The sequence below is a fragment of the Gilbertella persicaria genome, assembly GCF_025201335.1.
Source record: "Gilbertella persicaria strain CBS 190.32 chromosome Unknown B0P05scaffold_25, whole genome shotgun sequence".
NCBI classification, from domain to species: Eukaryota; Fungi; Mucoromycota; class Mucoromycetes; order Mucorales; family Choanephoraceae; genus Gilbertella; species Gilbertella persicaria.
The window spans coordinates 297,805-313,803 of record NW_026251986.1 but is presented as its reverse complement, the minus strand read 5'-3'; the positions used below and the strand labels follow the sequence as shown (position 1 = coordinate 313,803).

At 36.0% G+C, this 15,999-nt stretch overlaps 6 protein-coding genes across 6 annotated transcripts; 4 read left to right on the top strand and 2 right to left on the bottom strand.

Annotated features, from left to right (window-relative positions):
- Positions 1 to 529: 529 nt before the first annotated feature.
- B0P05DRAFT_588169 (uncharacterized protein) lies at positions 530 to 1,318 on the top strand (the record flags this gene model as incomplete). The annotated part of the gene is made up of 2 exons (XM_051582643.1): positions 530 to 615; positions 664 to 1,318. The coding sequence occupies 2 exons, from the start codon at positions 530 to 532 to the stop codon at positions 1,316 to 1,318; spliced, it is 741 nt and encodes a 246-aa protein (XP_051433918.1).
- Positions 1,319 to 3,160: 1,842 nt separating this feature from the next.
- B0P05DRAFT_572486 (rab-GTPase-TBC domain-containing protein) lies at positions 3,161 to 5,111 on the bottom strand (the record flags this gene model as incomplete). Its single annotated transcript, XM_051581443.1, has 8 exons — positions 3,161 to 3,513; positions 3,563 to 3,860; positions 3,914 to 4,179; positions 4,224 to 4,318; positions 4,372 to 4,881; positions 4,946 to 4,984; positions 5,033 to 5,042; positions 5,102 to 5,111. 8 exons carry the CDS (start codon positions 5,109 to 5,111, stop codon positions 3,161 to 3,163), a joined length of 1,581 nt encoding a protein of 526 aa, XP_051433917.1.
- A 1,042-nt stretch (positions 5,112 to 6,153) lies between these two features.
- B0P05DRAFT_588167 (uncharacterized protein) lies at positions 6,154 to 7,674 on the top strand (the record flags this gene model as incomplete). Its single annotated transcript, XM_051582642.1, has 5 exons — positions 6,154 to 6,210; positions 6,378 to 6,743; positions 6,952 to 7,296; positions 7,355 to 7,518; positions 7,602 to 7,674. The coding sequence occupies 5 exons, from the start codon at positions 6,154 to 6,156 to the stop codon at positions 7,672 to 7,674; spliced, it is 1,005 nt and encodes a 334-aa protein (XP_051433916.1).
- A 995-nt stretch (positions 7,675 to 8,669) lies between these two features.
- On the top strand, positions 8,670 to 9,005 carry B0P05DRAFT_472224 (RlpA-like double-psi beta-barrel-protein domain-containing protein-containing protein; the record flags this gene model as incomplete). The annotated part of the gene is made up of 1 exon (XM_051574665.1): positions 8,670 to 9,005. One exon carries the CDS (start codon positions 8,670 to 8,672, stop codon positions 9,003 to 9,005), a length of 336 nt encoding a protein of 111 aa, XP_051433915.1.
- A 164-nt stretch (positions 9,006 to 9,169) lies between these two features.
- Positions 9,170 to 10,823, top strand: B0P05DRAFT_546184 (uncharacterized protein). Its single transcript, XM_051578732.1, has 5 exons — positions 9,170 to 9,388; positions 9,439 to 9,732; positions 9,775 to 9,959; positions 10,008 to 10,096; positions 10,163 to 10,823. The coding sequence occupies exons 1-5, from the start codon at positions 9,192 to 9,194 to the stop codon at positions 10,508 to 10,510; spliced, it is 1,113 nt and encodes a 370-aa protein (XP_051433914.1). The 5' UTR covers positions 9,170 to 9,191; the 3' UTR covers positions 10,511 to 10,823.
- Positions 10,824 to 11,025: 202 nt separating this feature from the next.
- Positions 11,026 to 15,043, bottom strand: B0P05DRAFT_512008 (SNF2 family N-terminal domain-containing protein; the record flags this gene model as incomplete). Its single annotated transcript, XM_051575627.1, has 6 exons — positions 14,900 to 15,043; positions 14,708 to 14,849; positions 12,167 to 14,664; positions 11,522 to 12,118; positions 11,336 to 11,475; positions 11,026 to 11,293 (listed from the first exon to the last, which is right to left on the bottom strand). Exons 1-6 carry the CDS (start codon positions 14,966 to 14,968, stop codon positions 11,026 to 11,028), a joined length of 3,714 nt encoding a protein of 1,237 aa, XP_051433913.1. The 5' UTR covers positions 14,969 to 15,043.
- Between the last annotated feature and the right edge of the window lie 956 nt (positions 15,044 to 15,999).

The window sequence follows — 15,999 nt, the reverse complement described above, 5'->3', positions numbered from 1 at the left end:
TTTTTTTTAGTTTAGCATTGATTTAGTAACGCAATGTAACATTTCATCATTTCGTAACATTAGGTAGAATTCAAATTTCTTCTTATTAAATAAATTAAAGCTAGCATGATCAACAATTACTGAAAACAGGTGATTGGTGATGAAGGGTAAGGAGTAAATCAGGGTTTCCTACTAGTGGCTATTTCACGTTTATCCTAAACAAGCACGTTTTTCAACCATTTCCGTTTTGGTGATGCAGGGTGAAACTGCATAAAAGATTCCAGGCCCACGTTTAATCAGTGCGTACAATTGAATGATTCCAAACTCCACCCAGAAGACTCGAAAAACACTATAAATACTTGAATTGAATTTCACTTTTTTTTACCTCTTTCGTTCTCTCTTTTTCTTTCTTTTCTTTCACTTTGTTCTTTCCTTCTTTATATTTAGTATGGATTCTGCATTATCAATTAAGAATGCCTCTGGCAAAACTTTTAGTTTATTGAATAATAGTGAAAATGACTCAAATAAGATGGTCTTCAAAATCAATAAAATGACATCTTGTATGAACTTGCCTACTACGCCCAAAAGAAAATATCACTGTACCGAACAAGGATGCAATAAGAGTTTCACAACCAGGTAGGCTCAAATATCTATTTGTAATTTGCATACTTACATGATATATAGTGGTCATCTCGCTAGACACAACAGAATTCACACAGGCGAAAAGAATTTTCATTGTCTTCATCCTGGATGCCCCAGCCGATTCTCACGTCAAGACAACATGATGCAGCATTATCGTACCCATTTAACGCAAAAGCTGCGCCGTCAAAACATGCGTGGTCAACAACAACAAAAAAAAAATTTGATAGAAGAGGAGAATCGCGCTCAACTTTATCGCCACTCACATCATGAACGTGAGAATCACATGTCCTTGCAGCCCCTATTGACTACGAGACCTCGCCGATCTGTTACAATGCCTAGTTTACCCTACCCAAACCCTATGCTGATTGAATACAAGAATCGCCCTAGACGTGCACTTTCAACCTCTTCAGATTGCTCCACTTCATCTTCCGCCTCTACATTCTCCTATTACTATCCTCCTCCCCCTCTTTCTCCTTTGTACTTGCAACAATCAAAGCATGTCTTGCCTCCTCCCTCTCCTTCTCATCCTCCTTTCACTCCTTCTTCTACTGTTCCCCCTTCTTCCGTTCATCGTGAACATCATTATACTCAGCCTCAACCATCTCAACCATCTCAACAACAAGAATGGATACCTAATTCTCAAAAACCACTTTCAAGTCTTTTGCATTTAGCCAACATTGTCAGCACATTTGGTTAAACTGTTTATTCAATTCATGCTTTCCCTTCTTATTGTCTTCATACTTTCGTTTATCATCCTATGCAGCTATTATTTTGTATTCAACAACAAAAACAACAACAACAACAACAGTGAACTTGTAAATTATTCAAACAAACAAACAAACAACTTCTCCTTCTCCAATTTGTATAATCATATTTGTATGCTCCCTTTTTTTTTTAGATTTCTATTCTTGTAAAACTTCCTTTCATTTTCCTGACAGAGTATATGTCTGCAATACACTTCTTTTTTTTTTCTCCTACATATACATATACATATACATATAAACACATACACCCATTCATATATACATATTGCAATATCACTAGATTGATAGTAATAAATTATTATTACAATTAGAGTTTTACATTGCACAAGAGCCCCTGTTTTGTGTAACAGGTAGTAGCCTTCAAAGTTACTTGAAAATAAGAACCCCTTTTTTTATAAGTCCGTAATGTCACATAGCACAAACAAACAATTAATATCTTACGAGATCGCTGCTTAAAATTCATTCAGTACACTTATCAAAAGTGTTAAAAAAAAAAAGAAACTACAGTCTAAATTACACATCTCATAAGTGGCACAAGACAACTGTAAAGAAAGAAAAAAAACAGGACAACAAAGAGACCTCGGATGCTACAACAACAATTAAAAAAAAAAAAAGGTTTACCTCATAAATGCTTTAGTCTCAGCAATTATTGAATTAATTATCTTTTTGTCATTTAATTTACTTCAAAACCTGGTAAGTTTGTGATCATTATTCTTTTTATAAACTACAAGGTATTAAAAAAAGACTTATTAAGCCAATGATATTAGTTCAAATGATGTCGATTTTATGATTAAAAGAAACAAGAAATAGTAATAGTCACTTCAGTCTTTATTGTCCCAAACAACAGATTCGAACAGTACTGAAAGTAAAAGTAAATAGTTGTGATAATTGTTCTAGAACCAAGCTCAGCTTGTGTAAGACTCTGCTTGGAATCCAACTATCGTCTACTCAAGATGAAACAGGCTTCTTTAGAACCATTTGTATAATGGCTAGTGTATAAAGGAGCTTGACAGATATTTACCTACTAAATCAAATTTACAAATGCAGTTCAGCATTGAAAGTTTTAATAATATTTGAAATTCTTTACAGAGGCTATGAAATCAATAGATCCACAAAGGAGCATCTATGAATGATTGGTATTATCACCAGTCAAAGTGCTTCAAGGCTGATAATATATTAAAACTATATTTAACAATACTGCCTTTGCCAAGGGAAAGCAATATCATTATTGAATCAAAAATCTATTTTCATTGTTCATTTTCATGATTAATTCATAATCAAATAGATGACATTGTCTTAACTCATCAAACTATCGATGTTGAATGCCTCCTAGCTAGATCATGGACGTATGTAACAGAGGTAGTACAAAACACTTTGCACAAATTATCAGCAATATAGAAATCCGTTTCTCAGATCGCAATATTTAGTATCTCAATAATGATGCACAAAAGTGGGTACATTCTTATTACAAAGATAGCAGGAGCACAGGCCAATAAAGCCTTAACTTTGAAAAGGTTTAAGTTTGATTAATTCAGTCACTGAGAATGAAAATGGCATCATATACTTTAACGTTGTTTACTTTCTGGTTCTGAACAGGCATAGACGAGTCCCTTTTTTCTTAAAAAAAAACATAGGAGCGTATGTTATGACATCTTCTAAAGTATATCCTCCATTCGATTTTTTTTTTTTTTTTTTTTTTTTGCAACCAATTTATTTAATAAAGTAACACACACGGCATTTATTACGAATTAAATATAGTTATCAAGGGAATCGTATTATTTTAAATGATTAGGAGCATTATGGAACAAAGTTTTCCACATATATGCTTCAGAAAGTAAAAGTTCAACATCTTTTGCCTGCCAGCCTTGTGTGGGCAATTGCTGAAGAAAGATCATGACACCCTGAAAATCAAGTTTCTGTAGCTGATTGGACCATTTCACTAAGAATGCAGCACAAACATAGACATGGAATTCTGAGAACCCTTCTGACGACCCTTCGGCTAGATATGTGTCCCACATCCGGATCGTGCTACGTAAGGGCAGTTCTCTCATTAATAGACAGTTCATCCACCGGAATGCGAACTGAATAAATTCAATTCCTTCATTTTGTAAATGCTGAGCTAGGCGAGCTGTCAAAAGAGGTTAAGAAAAAATGCCTATATCCCTATTTTTCTTTACCGTCAATACGTGTCACTAGTTCCTTTAGAGTGACTATTTGTCGCTGAATACCAGGTTGTGCAAATGTATAATTGTCTTGAATACCATCCAATAATTTTGATAAGCACCAAAAACTATCTGCTTCAATCACAGACAATACTTCTTTATCTAATTTACTGACATCGTATTGTTCTGGATCTTGGTCGATATAGGCAGAAAGGAATACTTCAAAAATGGGTGTTACTAGGTCATTGATTCCCTGCACATAACCACTTGCTGGGTGTCGTATTGCCCATTGGTATAATATTCTTTCAAGACACTATATACTGGTTACAAAAAAAAAAAAAAAAAAAAAAAACAAGCATCATTTACCATCTGTGTAGCTTCATATTGATAGAGTGGAATACCAGGATTTGTTCTAGGTATATCAATATGTATTTGATGCCATAAAGCTTGATCTAATCCTGCTGTTCCTCTTGCATAAGCTGCTGTCACACTGTCCGCATATTCTTTTCGTTTACGAGCTAACGTAGTTTCTCTTCTGGCTGAATTACAAGGAAGGTATCCTAATAATAATTGCCATGCCATCATTCTCACTTGTTCAGGTATACCACTCCAACTCAAAGATCGCAATGCCACTGTATAAAATGAGCTCAGTTTTTCTTATGACTATCTAGTTTACCAAGATCAACATTCGTTACAGATAATATCTCCTGAAACTTCTTCAGTCTTGAAGGATCTTTTGTTTCTTCCAAATCAATCCATTTTAACGAATGACTAGGGTCTATTGATACATTAACATTCTCCCCTCCTTTTTTTGTTAATTCTACTTGCCTAGTATTAATTCTTCTATATGGTCTTTGACTCCATTTGGATTCTTTGATTGCTTCTTTTGAGTTTGTGCTGTTGCAATGATAGCTTCTGCTGCTTTAGATGCTTTGTTAAGTGCTTCATGATCAATAGTCTGATCTTCTTTAATAGATTCAATTGTTTTTGGTTCATTAGAACCAAGAATCGTGTCATTCCATTCATCATTTGTATCTCTCAAGAACGCATTAAATGATTTGTTATGTGATGTATTTCGCGTATGATTTTTCTTTTGTGGTTGTGGTTGCTTTTGTTTTGATTCTGATTTTTTACTTGTCTGAGTAGTAATGGTTGTTGGTTGTGAATATTGAGAAGGTAGTATGGCAGGTTTTGAGAAAGTATCTTGTGTTGTTACTAGACTGGTGTACGTGTATCGCGCGCCTATGATAGGTGTTGTTGTTGTTGTTGTTGTTGTTGATTCTTGTGAGTCATTATCAGGTGAAGTATTTGTCCAGCTAGGAACAATAGCAACACTGAGTCTCTGGTTAGACTTTTACTTTTTTTTTTTTTTTTTTTTTATAGCTTTATATACGTTACCTTCCTGGCAACTTGAGTCCTTTACGTTTCCAAAACGACCTATCAAAACACAGTGAGACAATTTCCTAATTTCTATCAGATAAATACTGTTGTGCGTCTGTATTGTTTCATGCAGCGTGTTAGTTCATCTGGTACAAAGACTTGGTTTATACTTACGCTGTTTCATTTAAAGAAAACGAACAATTATAGCTACTCATCAGATGTAAAACTGCATTTCATTCTAGCTCCGCGTATTCAGATCAAGTCACAGAACGCATCTCTGGTTCAGTCTTGCATTGTTCGTATCACAGAAAAAAAGATTGGTTGGCACACTCTCTTCCTGTTGATGATTCAAGTCATTGTTTCTTGATGCTATACTATACTGGCCAATGTCATCCTGCTATCTCAGAGTCATTTTCACAAAATTACTCCTTTTTTTTTCTTGCTTGAGATGATATGGTATCAATAGAACGATACGTTGTCTTAAGGAACGCTCCATTGTCTACTACAAAAAAAAAAGTTGAGCATTTTTGCTTAAACATATTGAAACAATAGTCCTTCTTGATTTATTCTACAATGTTGTTTTTTGATATAAACAAACTACACCTTGCACGTATACTTTTGTATTACCTTGTTTTTAATTGCATTTGATAAATTACAGACTTCTTTGTGTGATAAACATCAATGAAGATACCTTACTTATTGAGGTTAACTGATAAAATAATTTTGATAAAAAATCTTTCCACAAAACTGGATATTTTTTTGAATGAACAAAGGAATTATCATCTTTTACTTTCATTCTCTTTGAACTTTCATGGCTGTTTGGAACTCTTTGCCTTACGAAATACTCCACAAAACACTTTTTCATCTTAAAAGTAAGGACAGGGCACAATGTCAACTTACCTGTAGAGACTGGAAAAAGGTATCACAAACAGCTTTGTATAAGTATGTTTACATAAAAAAAAAAGTAAAAATGATAGCTATTTTAAGTGCCATGATTAAACCTTTCTTTTCCTAAGAGTTATATCAAGAAAATCCACCTCGTGATTGTAGCAGACAGTTATCGTTTTTGTAAACATCTCACATCTCTGGCCCAAAGCTGTCCAAAACTAGAAGAACTCAAGGTATCAAAGACAAGTAGCATTTTTTGGTCAAGAATCTTATTCGAAAGCTATGGAGGGAATTTGAAGCATCTAAATACACTACAGTATTCTTCAGGTAATCAAGAAATGGAATTCTATTATCATGCCATGCTAGCCTTGAGTGATAGAATGAAACAACGCAAGGTATACAATGGTGAATCATTTGAGATTATCCCTCCGTTCAAAAGCATGATAAGCAAGGTACACTGTTTTTTTGAAAAAAAAAAAGAAAACTAGAGAAACTGGAGATCCAATGCAATCATTCACGTTCCTTACTCGGATTTGATCGAGCGTTGGACAACTGTCACTAGCTAAAGAATTTGAGCATCCTGTTATATCGCACTGGCCTAATTTCTGGAGAACAAACTGTTCACCTTGGTCAACCAAAGCAGATGGAGAGTGTGACTCAACTCAATCTAGTTTTAGAAACACAAGATGAAAACATGCTGTCCTATATTGTCAACAAATTCCCCAACGTCAAAGATTTCAGACTTGATCAAGGCGCGGTTGTTAGAAAAATTCAACTTGTTGAAAGCAAGGCAAGATCAGCCTTAAAAGCATTCACCGACTATTTAAGAAAGAGGAAAATATATCATGTCAACCATTCCCTCATCCAAGAATTGGACACACCTGAAGATATTTGGGGAACAAAAGCTTTTCAACGTCACTTCAGGTTTGTAAGAAAGTATTGACAAAAGATACACGCGACATACAAGCAACGAAGTGAAGATGGATTTTAATATGGACAATATTTTGCAGGTGCAACTTGAACTACGTGCTGGGAACAATAATATGAGCTATTTGAGCTTAGTTCAAGCGGCAGCAAGTAACCTTGATAGTTTAACTATCGAGAGCACAAACTGACAGTTAAATGGACTTGTACAGGTAAACAACAGTTACAATAACTTGATCCATGGCTATTACCTGAGCAACATCTTTACTTATTGTTCAAACCTCAAGAAATTAATACTCAATGATGGCTTGATGATCCAAGTTAATTCTGAAGCTGGTATCAATCATTTTATTGAGACATTGGAGCTTGTCCAAATGGCTTATTATCCACCCACCATGTTTCAATTATCCCATCGACTTTTGGGCTTAAAACACCTTTTTATCTCTGGCTGGAATCTCTATGATAATAAGGGTCTTTGCTTGAATGATACTAGTCATCATTTTGTTATTGATATACCTTGCACTCTTCTGAAAACTTGTGTGGTTATTAACCATACGGTAACAGGTTTGCACACATCTTTTTTTTTTTTTTTTTTTTTTTTTTTTTTTTATCAAGGTGTGTTCTGCAAAAGACCAATATTTTTATGAATGTACTGGCATGAATATAGCTGAATCTGATGAAAAAATGTATCATGCAGCAAAGAATGATGCCAAAGTCTTGACTTTTAACATGAAATGCAAAGGTATTGGAGAGTCCAATGTCTCTTTGAATGAGTCCAAGTATGTTTATCGACTTTATAAATAGACAATATACTTTTGTATCTTGTGGAAGAATATATTTCATTGTTATGGTTCTTGCATAGAGAACAAATGGTCATTGCTTATCAAGAAACTGACTTTGAGATTGAACACAATCAAAGGCCTAGATTTATCTAAATTAAGATGTTGCATTATTTAAAAAAACTGGGAATACAACGGTATATATACATATCATTGGACTAGAGTGTCACTCATATCAGTTTGATCTTTAGATGTTGTGTAATCTCTTTTTTAGATAGTGTTCTTAAAGGTTTGTACTGCATATATAGTCCATCAACTAATTCAATTGACTGCCAATGATTGTTTCCACTAAGAAAAAAAAATCAATCTAATCAATCGGAACCCATTTTTCTTTCCGAAATCTAGACAAAAAAGACAAAGTATCATGAAACGATGGTTCCAAGTCGGTCCCCCATTCTTTAGTTTGTAACCGGCAAGTATTTATCTGTCAAACAATGGATGGCCTGTTTCCGTTCTCTTCAGGGATCCAATTATTTTAATTAAGCATTGCTGTTCAAACAGGTAAGTCAAATTTGAATCAACTACACACTTCTTAAACTATCTCGACTCTTTATGTTACTGCCGCTCAAACCACCTTCAACCTTAAAAAAATGTAACAACAACAATGGTTACATTGATGGGCCTATTGATTGCCACATATCCTTGTCATCTAGATCGAACTAAAAAAAAAAAAAGGAAAAAGAAACCCCTCTTTTTTTCCCTTTTATTCATGATACGTGGCCCTAGGCAACACAAAAATCGCCCAGAGATGAGCATCACTCCGCTCTATTTTTGTTTCAAGGATTTGTTTTCATATATATGTCCTTGAAGGCAATTTAAAGTTCCGAAGTAACACAACATGAACATCATTGCCCCCCTTTTTCTTTCTTTATACACGGGGCTATTAAATCGAAAATGGAAAGAAATAATTTCATTTGATTCATGGCTTGGCTTCAAGGGGCCTATTTGATAGTGGCGATTGAATTATTCTATATATAAAGGCAACGTTCAATTCAACTCTTGTCTATCTGTATTCTCTCTCTTTCCCATTCGTTTTAACGCTGGCCGTTCTTTATACCATGTATTTTGCTACTCTTTTCTTGTTCTTTGCCATGTTGTTCACTATTCAAGCTGCTCCTGTGCTTGAAGCTCGTTCTTCCATGTCTGGTGATGCTACTTATTATACTGTAGGTCTTGGTAGCTGTGGTGATACCAATTCTGACAGTGAAATGGTTGCTGCTCTCTCAGGCTCATTGATGGGTTCTAGCAGTGATGGTAAATATTGTGGTAAATCCATCACTATTAAAGGCGGATCTGGTTCTGTCACAGTCAAGGTAGTCGATACTTGTCCTAGTTGTGGTGAAGGCGATGTTGATTTAAGTCCTGCTGCATTCAAGGAATTAGGCAGTTTGTCTAAAGGTGTCATTCCTATCAAATGGTCTCTTTAATTTCTCTTTTTACGACTGGATTTCGTATTATCATATAGTCAATAAAGTTTTTCCACTTGATGTGGACTATAAAAAGTTGCTAATGCAACTGTTAAAATCAATAGAATCATCGGTTTTTTAAAAAAAAAAAAAAACTTTTTTTCTTTTTTTCTCTCTTTTTTTTTTTTTTTTTTTGGGACTAACGTAATGTATCCTACAACAACACCCAAGCCTAAACCTTCTAAGAAATACGTATTACTCGGTGTACCTAAACTTCCTTCAGGTTGGAAAGAGTATCGTACAGTCACTGGTCAACCTTATTGGTACAATACAGTTACTCATACCAGTTCTTGGGTATTTCCAACACAAGAACATCTCCCACCTAAGAAGCATAAACAGATAAAGTAAACGTTGATAGAAAGACATAAGCAGTCAATTAACTTATAGTGTATAGAAAGAAAATTCCCAATACGCATTGGTTATTTGTCTTGACACACGATGGATATGAATTTTATTATGACCGAGAAACAAAGACGTCTGTTTGGGAAATGCCCCTCGAGTTAGAGGAGCCTATGGAACAATTGAAAAAGATGGAACAGGATAAAAAGAGAGAATTGGAAGAACAAGAGCAACAAGAGCAAGAAGCCAAACGCGTTAAATTGGAACAAGAACGCGTTCAATTAGAAGAAGAGCAACTAGAAGAAGCAGAGCGTGCTCGGTTAGAACAAGAACAAGAACAATCAGAAGAGTAAGGAACTGAATTATTTTAGATAGCTTACATATCATTTAGAATGACAGAAGAAGATGTCATGTGGCAATTACAAGAAATGGCTGAAGCAGAAGTACAAAAGGATGCATTGACAGAAGAAGAATATACAGCTCAATTTTATGACCTCTTACAAGAGAGAAACATTTCTCCTTTTGCTGTCTATTCAGCTGAATACCCTAAACTCATGACAGATCCAAGATTTTCAGGTAAGATACATTTATTTGTTTATTTATTGATATTGACTTTGATATGAGTGGTACCACAAAATAAGCATAAAGTATTATTTGACAAGTATTGTCATGCATTAGGTGAGAAATTAAAAGATGTTAACAAGACAAAAAAGGTAAGCAACTGGGTATATATACATATATATATATTACAAGGTATTAAAAAATGAATATGATGTTAGAAACCAGAAGATCAGTTTAAAGAACTACTTGAATCTAAAGTAACTGAGAAGATGTACTGGGATGATTTCCGCCGTAAATACAAAGATGATCCTAGATTTAAAGCCATGACAGTCACTCGGGAGAAAGAAGCGTTATTTAAAGATCATGTGAAACATCATCTGGGAAAGAACAAGAAGAAGGAGCCAAGGGATGAATACATGGATCTCTTACGTGACACAAAAGAAATCAGAGCGGGGATGCGTTGGAGAGATGCCAAAAAGATACTTGAGAAAGACAGTCGTTTTTACGTGATAGAGTCCAAGACTGAAAGAGAAGATTTGTTTCGTGATTACTTAGAATCCCAATAAAACTTAAGAATAATGATACACCTGAGGGGGTTCTGTTGTGAACCTTACAGATTGAGACAGACTCTTGTGTGGTGTGATATCTTGACTATCTATCTTTTGAGCAGGAGGACAACTGAATCGTAATAGTTTTGATTTTATCAGCATTTCTTCTTCTTTGTGTTCTTCTTTTTCTCTTTCTTTCATAATAGCTTGTATTAAAGCAAAACTATCACTTCGACGATGACGTCTACAATCTAAAGGTGAAGGTGGTGGTGAAGGAAGAGAAGACATAGTGGAATATAAAAGAAAAAGAGAAAAAAAAAAAGAAAAAAAATTTTTTATATTTATATTTATAAGGAGGCTTACATATAAACCAATCATGTCATGTCGATCTCCTATATTGTCGATCTTTATTTTCGGGTAAATAATTTATCCTTTCTTTATGATCTAAACTGAGTGGATGTTAATGACAACACACCACCTGGGCATAGTTCCTCCAATTTAGCATCAAATATTTTCTACATATACAGGTTAGCCTAGAAATAGTCGTATATATGTGTGTTACTTACTTGCATTTCATTTGCATCTTCATACACAAATGAGCCTTCTTCATTGAATATTCTTGCATTATTGAACATCAAATGGAAATCATCTCTAAAGTGAGCAATGGTTCTATAGTAAGTTGAGTTGATACGCTTCTTGATGATGTTCATGGATATCGGAGTCTTAATCATAGTGTAGTACAATGGATAATCACGTTTACTGACCAGATCCATAAAGAGTTCACTTCGACTGCGGTATGTCCTAAAAGTCATAGGTTAGACTAGTCATTATTAGATAACATACTCTTCATCTTCTTCTACTGCTTCTTCTACTGCTTTGTAACACTCTTTGAATACTCTTGACATGGCTTCTCTTACTTGGGGTGCCACTGTGTCTGGTTTATTGAGATCAGCATCATTCTGCTTGCCTCGTTTGCGTTTAGACTAAACAACATGAGCCTAAAAAATTACTCTTATCTTTCCTGTTTACCTCTGGTTCTCCCTTTTTAGGTCTACCTCTCTTTTTAGTATGATCTAAACTGTCTTCTCTTCTTCTACGCTTAGACTCTTCACCTGAATCAGAGTCATCCATACGTTTCTGTCTTCTTCTTTCTTTTCTAGCAATCACTTCATCTAAATCTACATTATCATCTTCTAATGCATTTAACCATTGTTCTTCTGTTAGGCCATCATCATATCGCACTGATTCCTTTGCTCTTTGACCTCGACCAAATGACAAGGGATCTTCTTCAGTCTCAGGCAGAGGATCATCATTCAAATAGATGTCTGGTAATTCAGAATCTTGTATTAATCGGTCAGGTTTACCACGGCGACCTTGCATTTGCCAGTTACGTCTGTCTTGTTCTTCACGCTCATCATCAATACGATGGAATACTTCCAGATCAGTCTCACTACGCTGCAACATTTCATTCAGTTCTTCATCATCAATCTCTTCATCATAGCCGTCATTGTCTTCATCTGCTTTGTCTTCCAACAGGGAACGCAAAAAGGCTTCACGGTCTTCTTCAGTAGATCGATTATCGAATTTACCAGCCTGAATGACTTTGCCATCAATGTCCAGTTTGTAATTGGCTCGGGCCAAGATACTCTCTTCCACTGAATTGGTCGATACCAAACGGAAAATACGGACTTCTTTTGTTTGACCAATACGGTGAGCACGGTCTTGTGCCTGAAGATCTTGATGAGGATTCCAATCCGAGTCAAAGATGATGACTGTATCGGCTGTCTGTAAATTCAAACCCAGACCACCTGCTCTGGTACTCAGCAAAAAGACAAAGTAAGGCGAATCAGGTGCATTAAACAACCGCAACAGTTCAGAACGATCATCTGCTTTTGTTGAACCATCCAGACGTAGATAACTGAATCCTTTGTAGCTTAAGAAGTCTTCCATGATACTCATCACTTGTGTCATTTGGAAAAAGATCAATACACGGTGGCCAGTTTGCTGTAGTTTGGGTAACATACGGTCCAATAATTCAAATTTGCCTGAAGTACGGTACAGTAAATCATTCGACATACCACTGGGATTAATGACAGATTCCACTTCTTCAAACACAAAGGGATGGTTACAGATCTTACGGAGTTGCATGATAGTGTTATTCAGACCCTTGAGACTGGATTTACCCTTGATAGCATCTGAAGTATAGAGTGTACCATTGCGCTTCATTTGAGAGTACAGATGGACTTGAAGAGGAGACAGTTTGCATTTAATCACACGTTCTACCTTGTCTGGTAATTCAGATTCAACATCACGCTTAAGACGTCTGAGTAAGAAGGGTCGCAATACTTTATGAAGACGCTTGATGATCAACAATTGTTCTTCTTCATTTAAGCCAATCTTATCAGCCACACCTTGGTTATTAAAGGGCGTATTAAACCATTCTTCAAAACTCTTGACACTCTTGAAGATCTTGGGAAGAATAAAGTTAAGTAAGGCCCATAGTTCAGGCAGATTGTTCTGAAGAGGTGTGCCTGTCAAGATCAATCGATAGCGTGTATGATAGTATTGTCGAAGAACAATCGTCAATTTGGAATTTGTGTTCTTCATACGATGACCTTCATCTACAATCATATGCAACCATTTGACTTTACTAAGCACAGGTCTATCCTTGATAATGTATTCAAAAGTAGTCAAGACCACTTGGAAATCATGATAGCGAATTTCATTCTGAAGTTCTCTACGGACATTGGGTGGACCCTTATAGACAATGGTCTTGACAGCAGGAGCCCATTTCTCGAATTCAAGTGTCCAATTGGTCAAGGTAGAGAGTGGCACAATAATAAGGAATGGCCCATTTTGTCTCTTTTTTTCAATCAGATAAGTAATCAAACTGATGGTCTGAATGGTCTTTCCGAGACCCATTTCATCAGCCAAGATACCATTCAAGTGATTGTTGTAAAGAGAGACCATCCATTGAAGACCTTTGATTTGATAGTCTTTCAATCGACCACCCACAAGGATCTCTGGTTGTCTTACTTCTTCCTTGATACGGTGTGTGACTTGGAAATAATCGTATTTGGCATCAGGATCATTGGCTGTCAGATCATCATCGTCCTCATCATCATTGTTTATGTTAAATGACTTGTCCATCTTATGGTCTTGTTGTTGATCTACAACAGCCTTTGTCAGACTATCCAAGAAAGAGCCTGTCTGTTTCAATAGCTGAGTCAGACGCGTATCCTTGGCTTCATCAATCAATTTGAGATAGGCTTCTTCATCGTCATTCTTCAAGGCACGAATACGCTCTTTAGAGATACGTTCAGCACGCTTTTGTTCTTCTTTTTCAATGTGTTGGTGGTACTGCAATACAGCTCTGCCCAGCTTGTTCTGCTTAGCTCTGTAATTAGCTTGGAACCCAGTCAAATTACGACCATGATCACAAATGGTCTGAAGGTAATCTAGGTGCTTTTGCTTTTCACGGTGTTCACGATCTGTACGTTGTTGTCGTTCCATCTTTTCTGTCATACGAGCTTCACGTAACGATTGTTTCTTCATACGACGATAAGCAAGTCGATCTGCTGAAGTAGCCAAGGTCGTTGACCGTTTCATGCCAGCCATGATTTCTTCCCTTAATTGTCTTTGCTTGTTTAACAATCGTAATGCTTTGAGTTCTACTACAGCTTTGAGCTTCATGCTGCTGTTTTGACGAATATTGTTTTCCAAGGCATGTGTGGTGTCTTGTAAATTACTTGGTAATTTTTCTAATTCTGAAATACGGTACTGAATACGTCCTAGTACACGTCGCTCACGTTCTGAAATCAAAGCGTATGGATCCACACCAGAAGGCGTAATACTAGGGATCAAGAGTCGTTGTTGGCGTGAAGCATGTGAGAATGAAGTGATGGGCTTCTTGAATAGATCAAAAGGAGAAGCATACGCATTGTAATTCATCTTCTTTGTGTCTTTCTCTGTAGACACAACAGGTGTAGATTGTGCGGTTGCTGGTGGCGGTGGTGTGGGTGTGGCATTTTCAAGAGCCAGTGCTGAACTAGGAGATAAGACCGCTTGTTGAATATGAGCAGGTAATGCCAAATTCTTTGAAATAAGCTTATAAGCCAAGATTTGATATTTCAAGGCAGCCAATTGACCTTGCGTAAACGTAGAAGGTGTATCTAATCGATGTTAATATGACCCACCATGTAGATGGATACTTGCCTGTAGATTGATCTGGACGTCCTTGTTGTTGTTGTTGTTGTTGTTGTTGTTGTCTTTGTAGATTCTTCAAGAATTGCATGATCTGAGCATATTCTGGATTGTTGTCTTCTTTAGCACCTTGAGACTGAAGGTATCGAACGCGCTACATGGCGTATTGAGTATAGGCATTACTTTATGTTTTTTCAGGTTTACCTGAACAAGACTTTGTAGTTTTTCCTTGTTAAACCCACCAGGCGAAGGTTGGTTCGGTAAGGTATTCATGTTGGTTCTCTTTCTTCTTTGTGTACTGAAAATCGCTAATGTTATTTCCTAAATGAAATCAGAGAAAGAGAGATGTTTTACACGTTTAGAAAAAATGGTACTCACACTTTTTTTTTTGTACATCACGCACGTCGTCACAGGTGGTATGTTATTGGCTGAAAACAATGACGCTTCATTTACTACAGTTTTTGAAAATAGAAAAGTCGCGTTTTTTTTTTCTACAAGTTAATTATAAAAGTGTTTTCATGTGATTGTTTGGTTGGATTGACACATGTGTAAATTATGCAAAAAATTGGTTGTTACACTTATGAATTGTCTTTTCTGTTTCGTAACTTAAATTTCCTGTTCAAAGTGACCTTTGGCAATAGTTACACTGCTCCAATGTGTATTTGAAACTAAAATAAGGGAATCAGTATCGTTGCTTGTTGCTATGTGCCTTTCAAACTATTCAGTTTCGGTTTGAACATGTTGTCTACTCAACTTATTTCTGACATTGGCATTCTACGTAGTTCAAATCGAGTGCGCCTACAATAGAAAGAGTAGGCATGTTTTCCTTGTATTGTCATATTCTGACATTCTAAATGCTTTTACTTGAGCTTTCTTTTTCTACACCGTCTCTGTGGCTCAAAAAAAATGACTTTTTCACAGTCGTCATACTAACAGTACTGTTTGATTCCTTGGAATGTTTAAACTCATTTTAAGCAGAAGAGAAAACAGGACAAAATAGACAACCATGTCAATAGTCTCGTTGTCGAGCGATAGTACATTAAAGTATTATCTTTTCACCATATACATGGTAGTTGTCTGCGAAGATTGAAAATAAAAGCAACCTCAATTCATCCAGCTGTATGAAAAATGCTTTTCCAGAATAGATTATTCACGAAAGGAACACTTAACCGTTGTTGACATTGTTATTACTGCCCTCTCGTAAGTCTGGAAAGCACACTGGAGATTTTTTATTGATAACGTCTCTTTTGATGCCTACTCCATCCTACAACAAGCGTGTACTGCTTTACAGCTGCTTGCAAATG

What these genes read in the sequence shown, in the direction of transcription:
- B0P05DRAFT_546184 (XM_051578732.1), top strand. Translation starts at nt 9,192, where the DNA reads ATGTATCCTACAACAACACCCAAGCCTAAACCTTCTAAGAAATACGTA. An exon ending in AAGAAGCATAAACAGATAAA is followed by an intron (nt 9,389 to 9,438) that starts GTAAACGTTGAT and finishes TATAGTGTATAG; the next exon opens with AAAGAAAATTCCCAATACGC. An exon ending in GACAGATCCAAGATTTTCAG is followed by an intron (nt 9,960 to 10,007) that starts GTAAGATACATT and finishes CTTTGATATGAG; the next exon opens with TGGTACCACAAAATAAGCAT.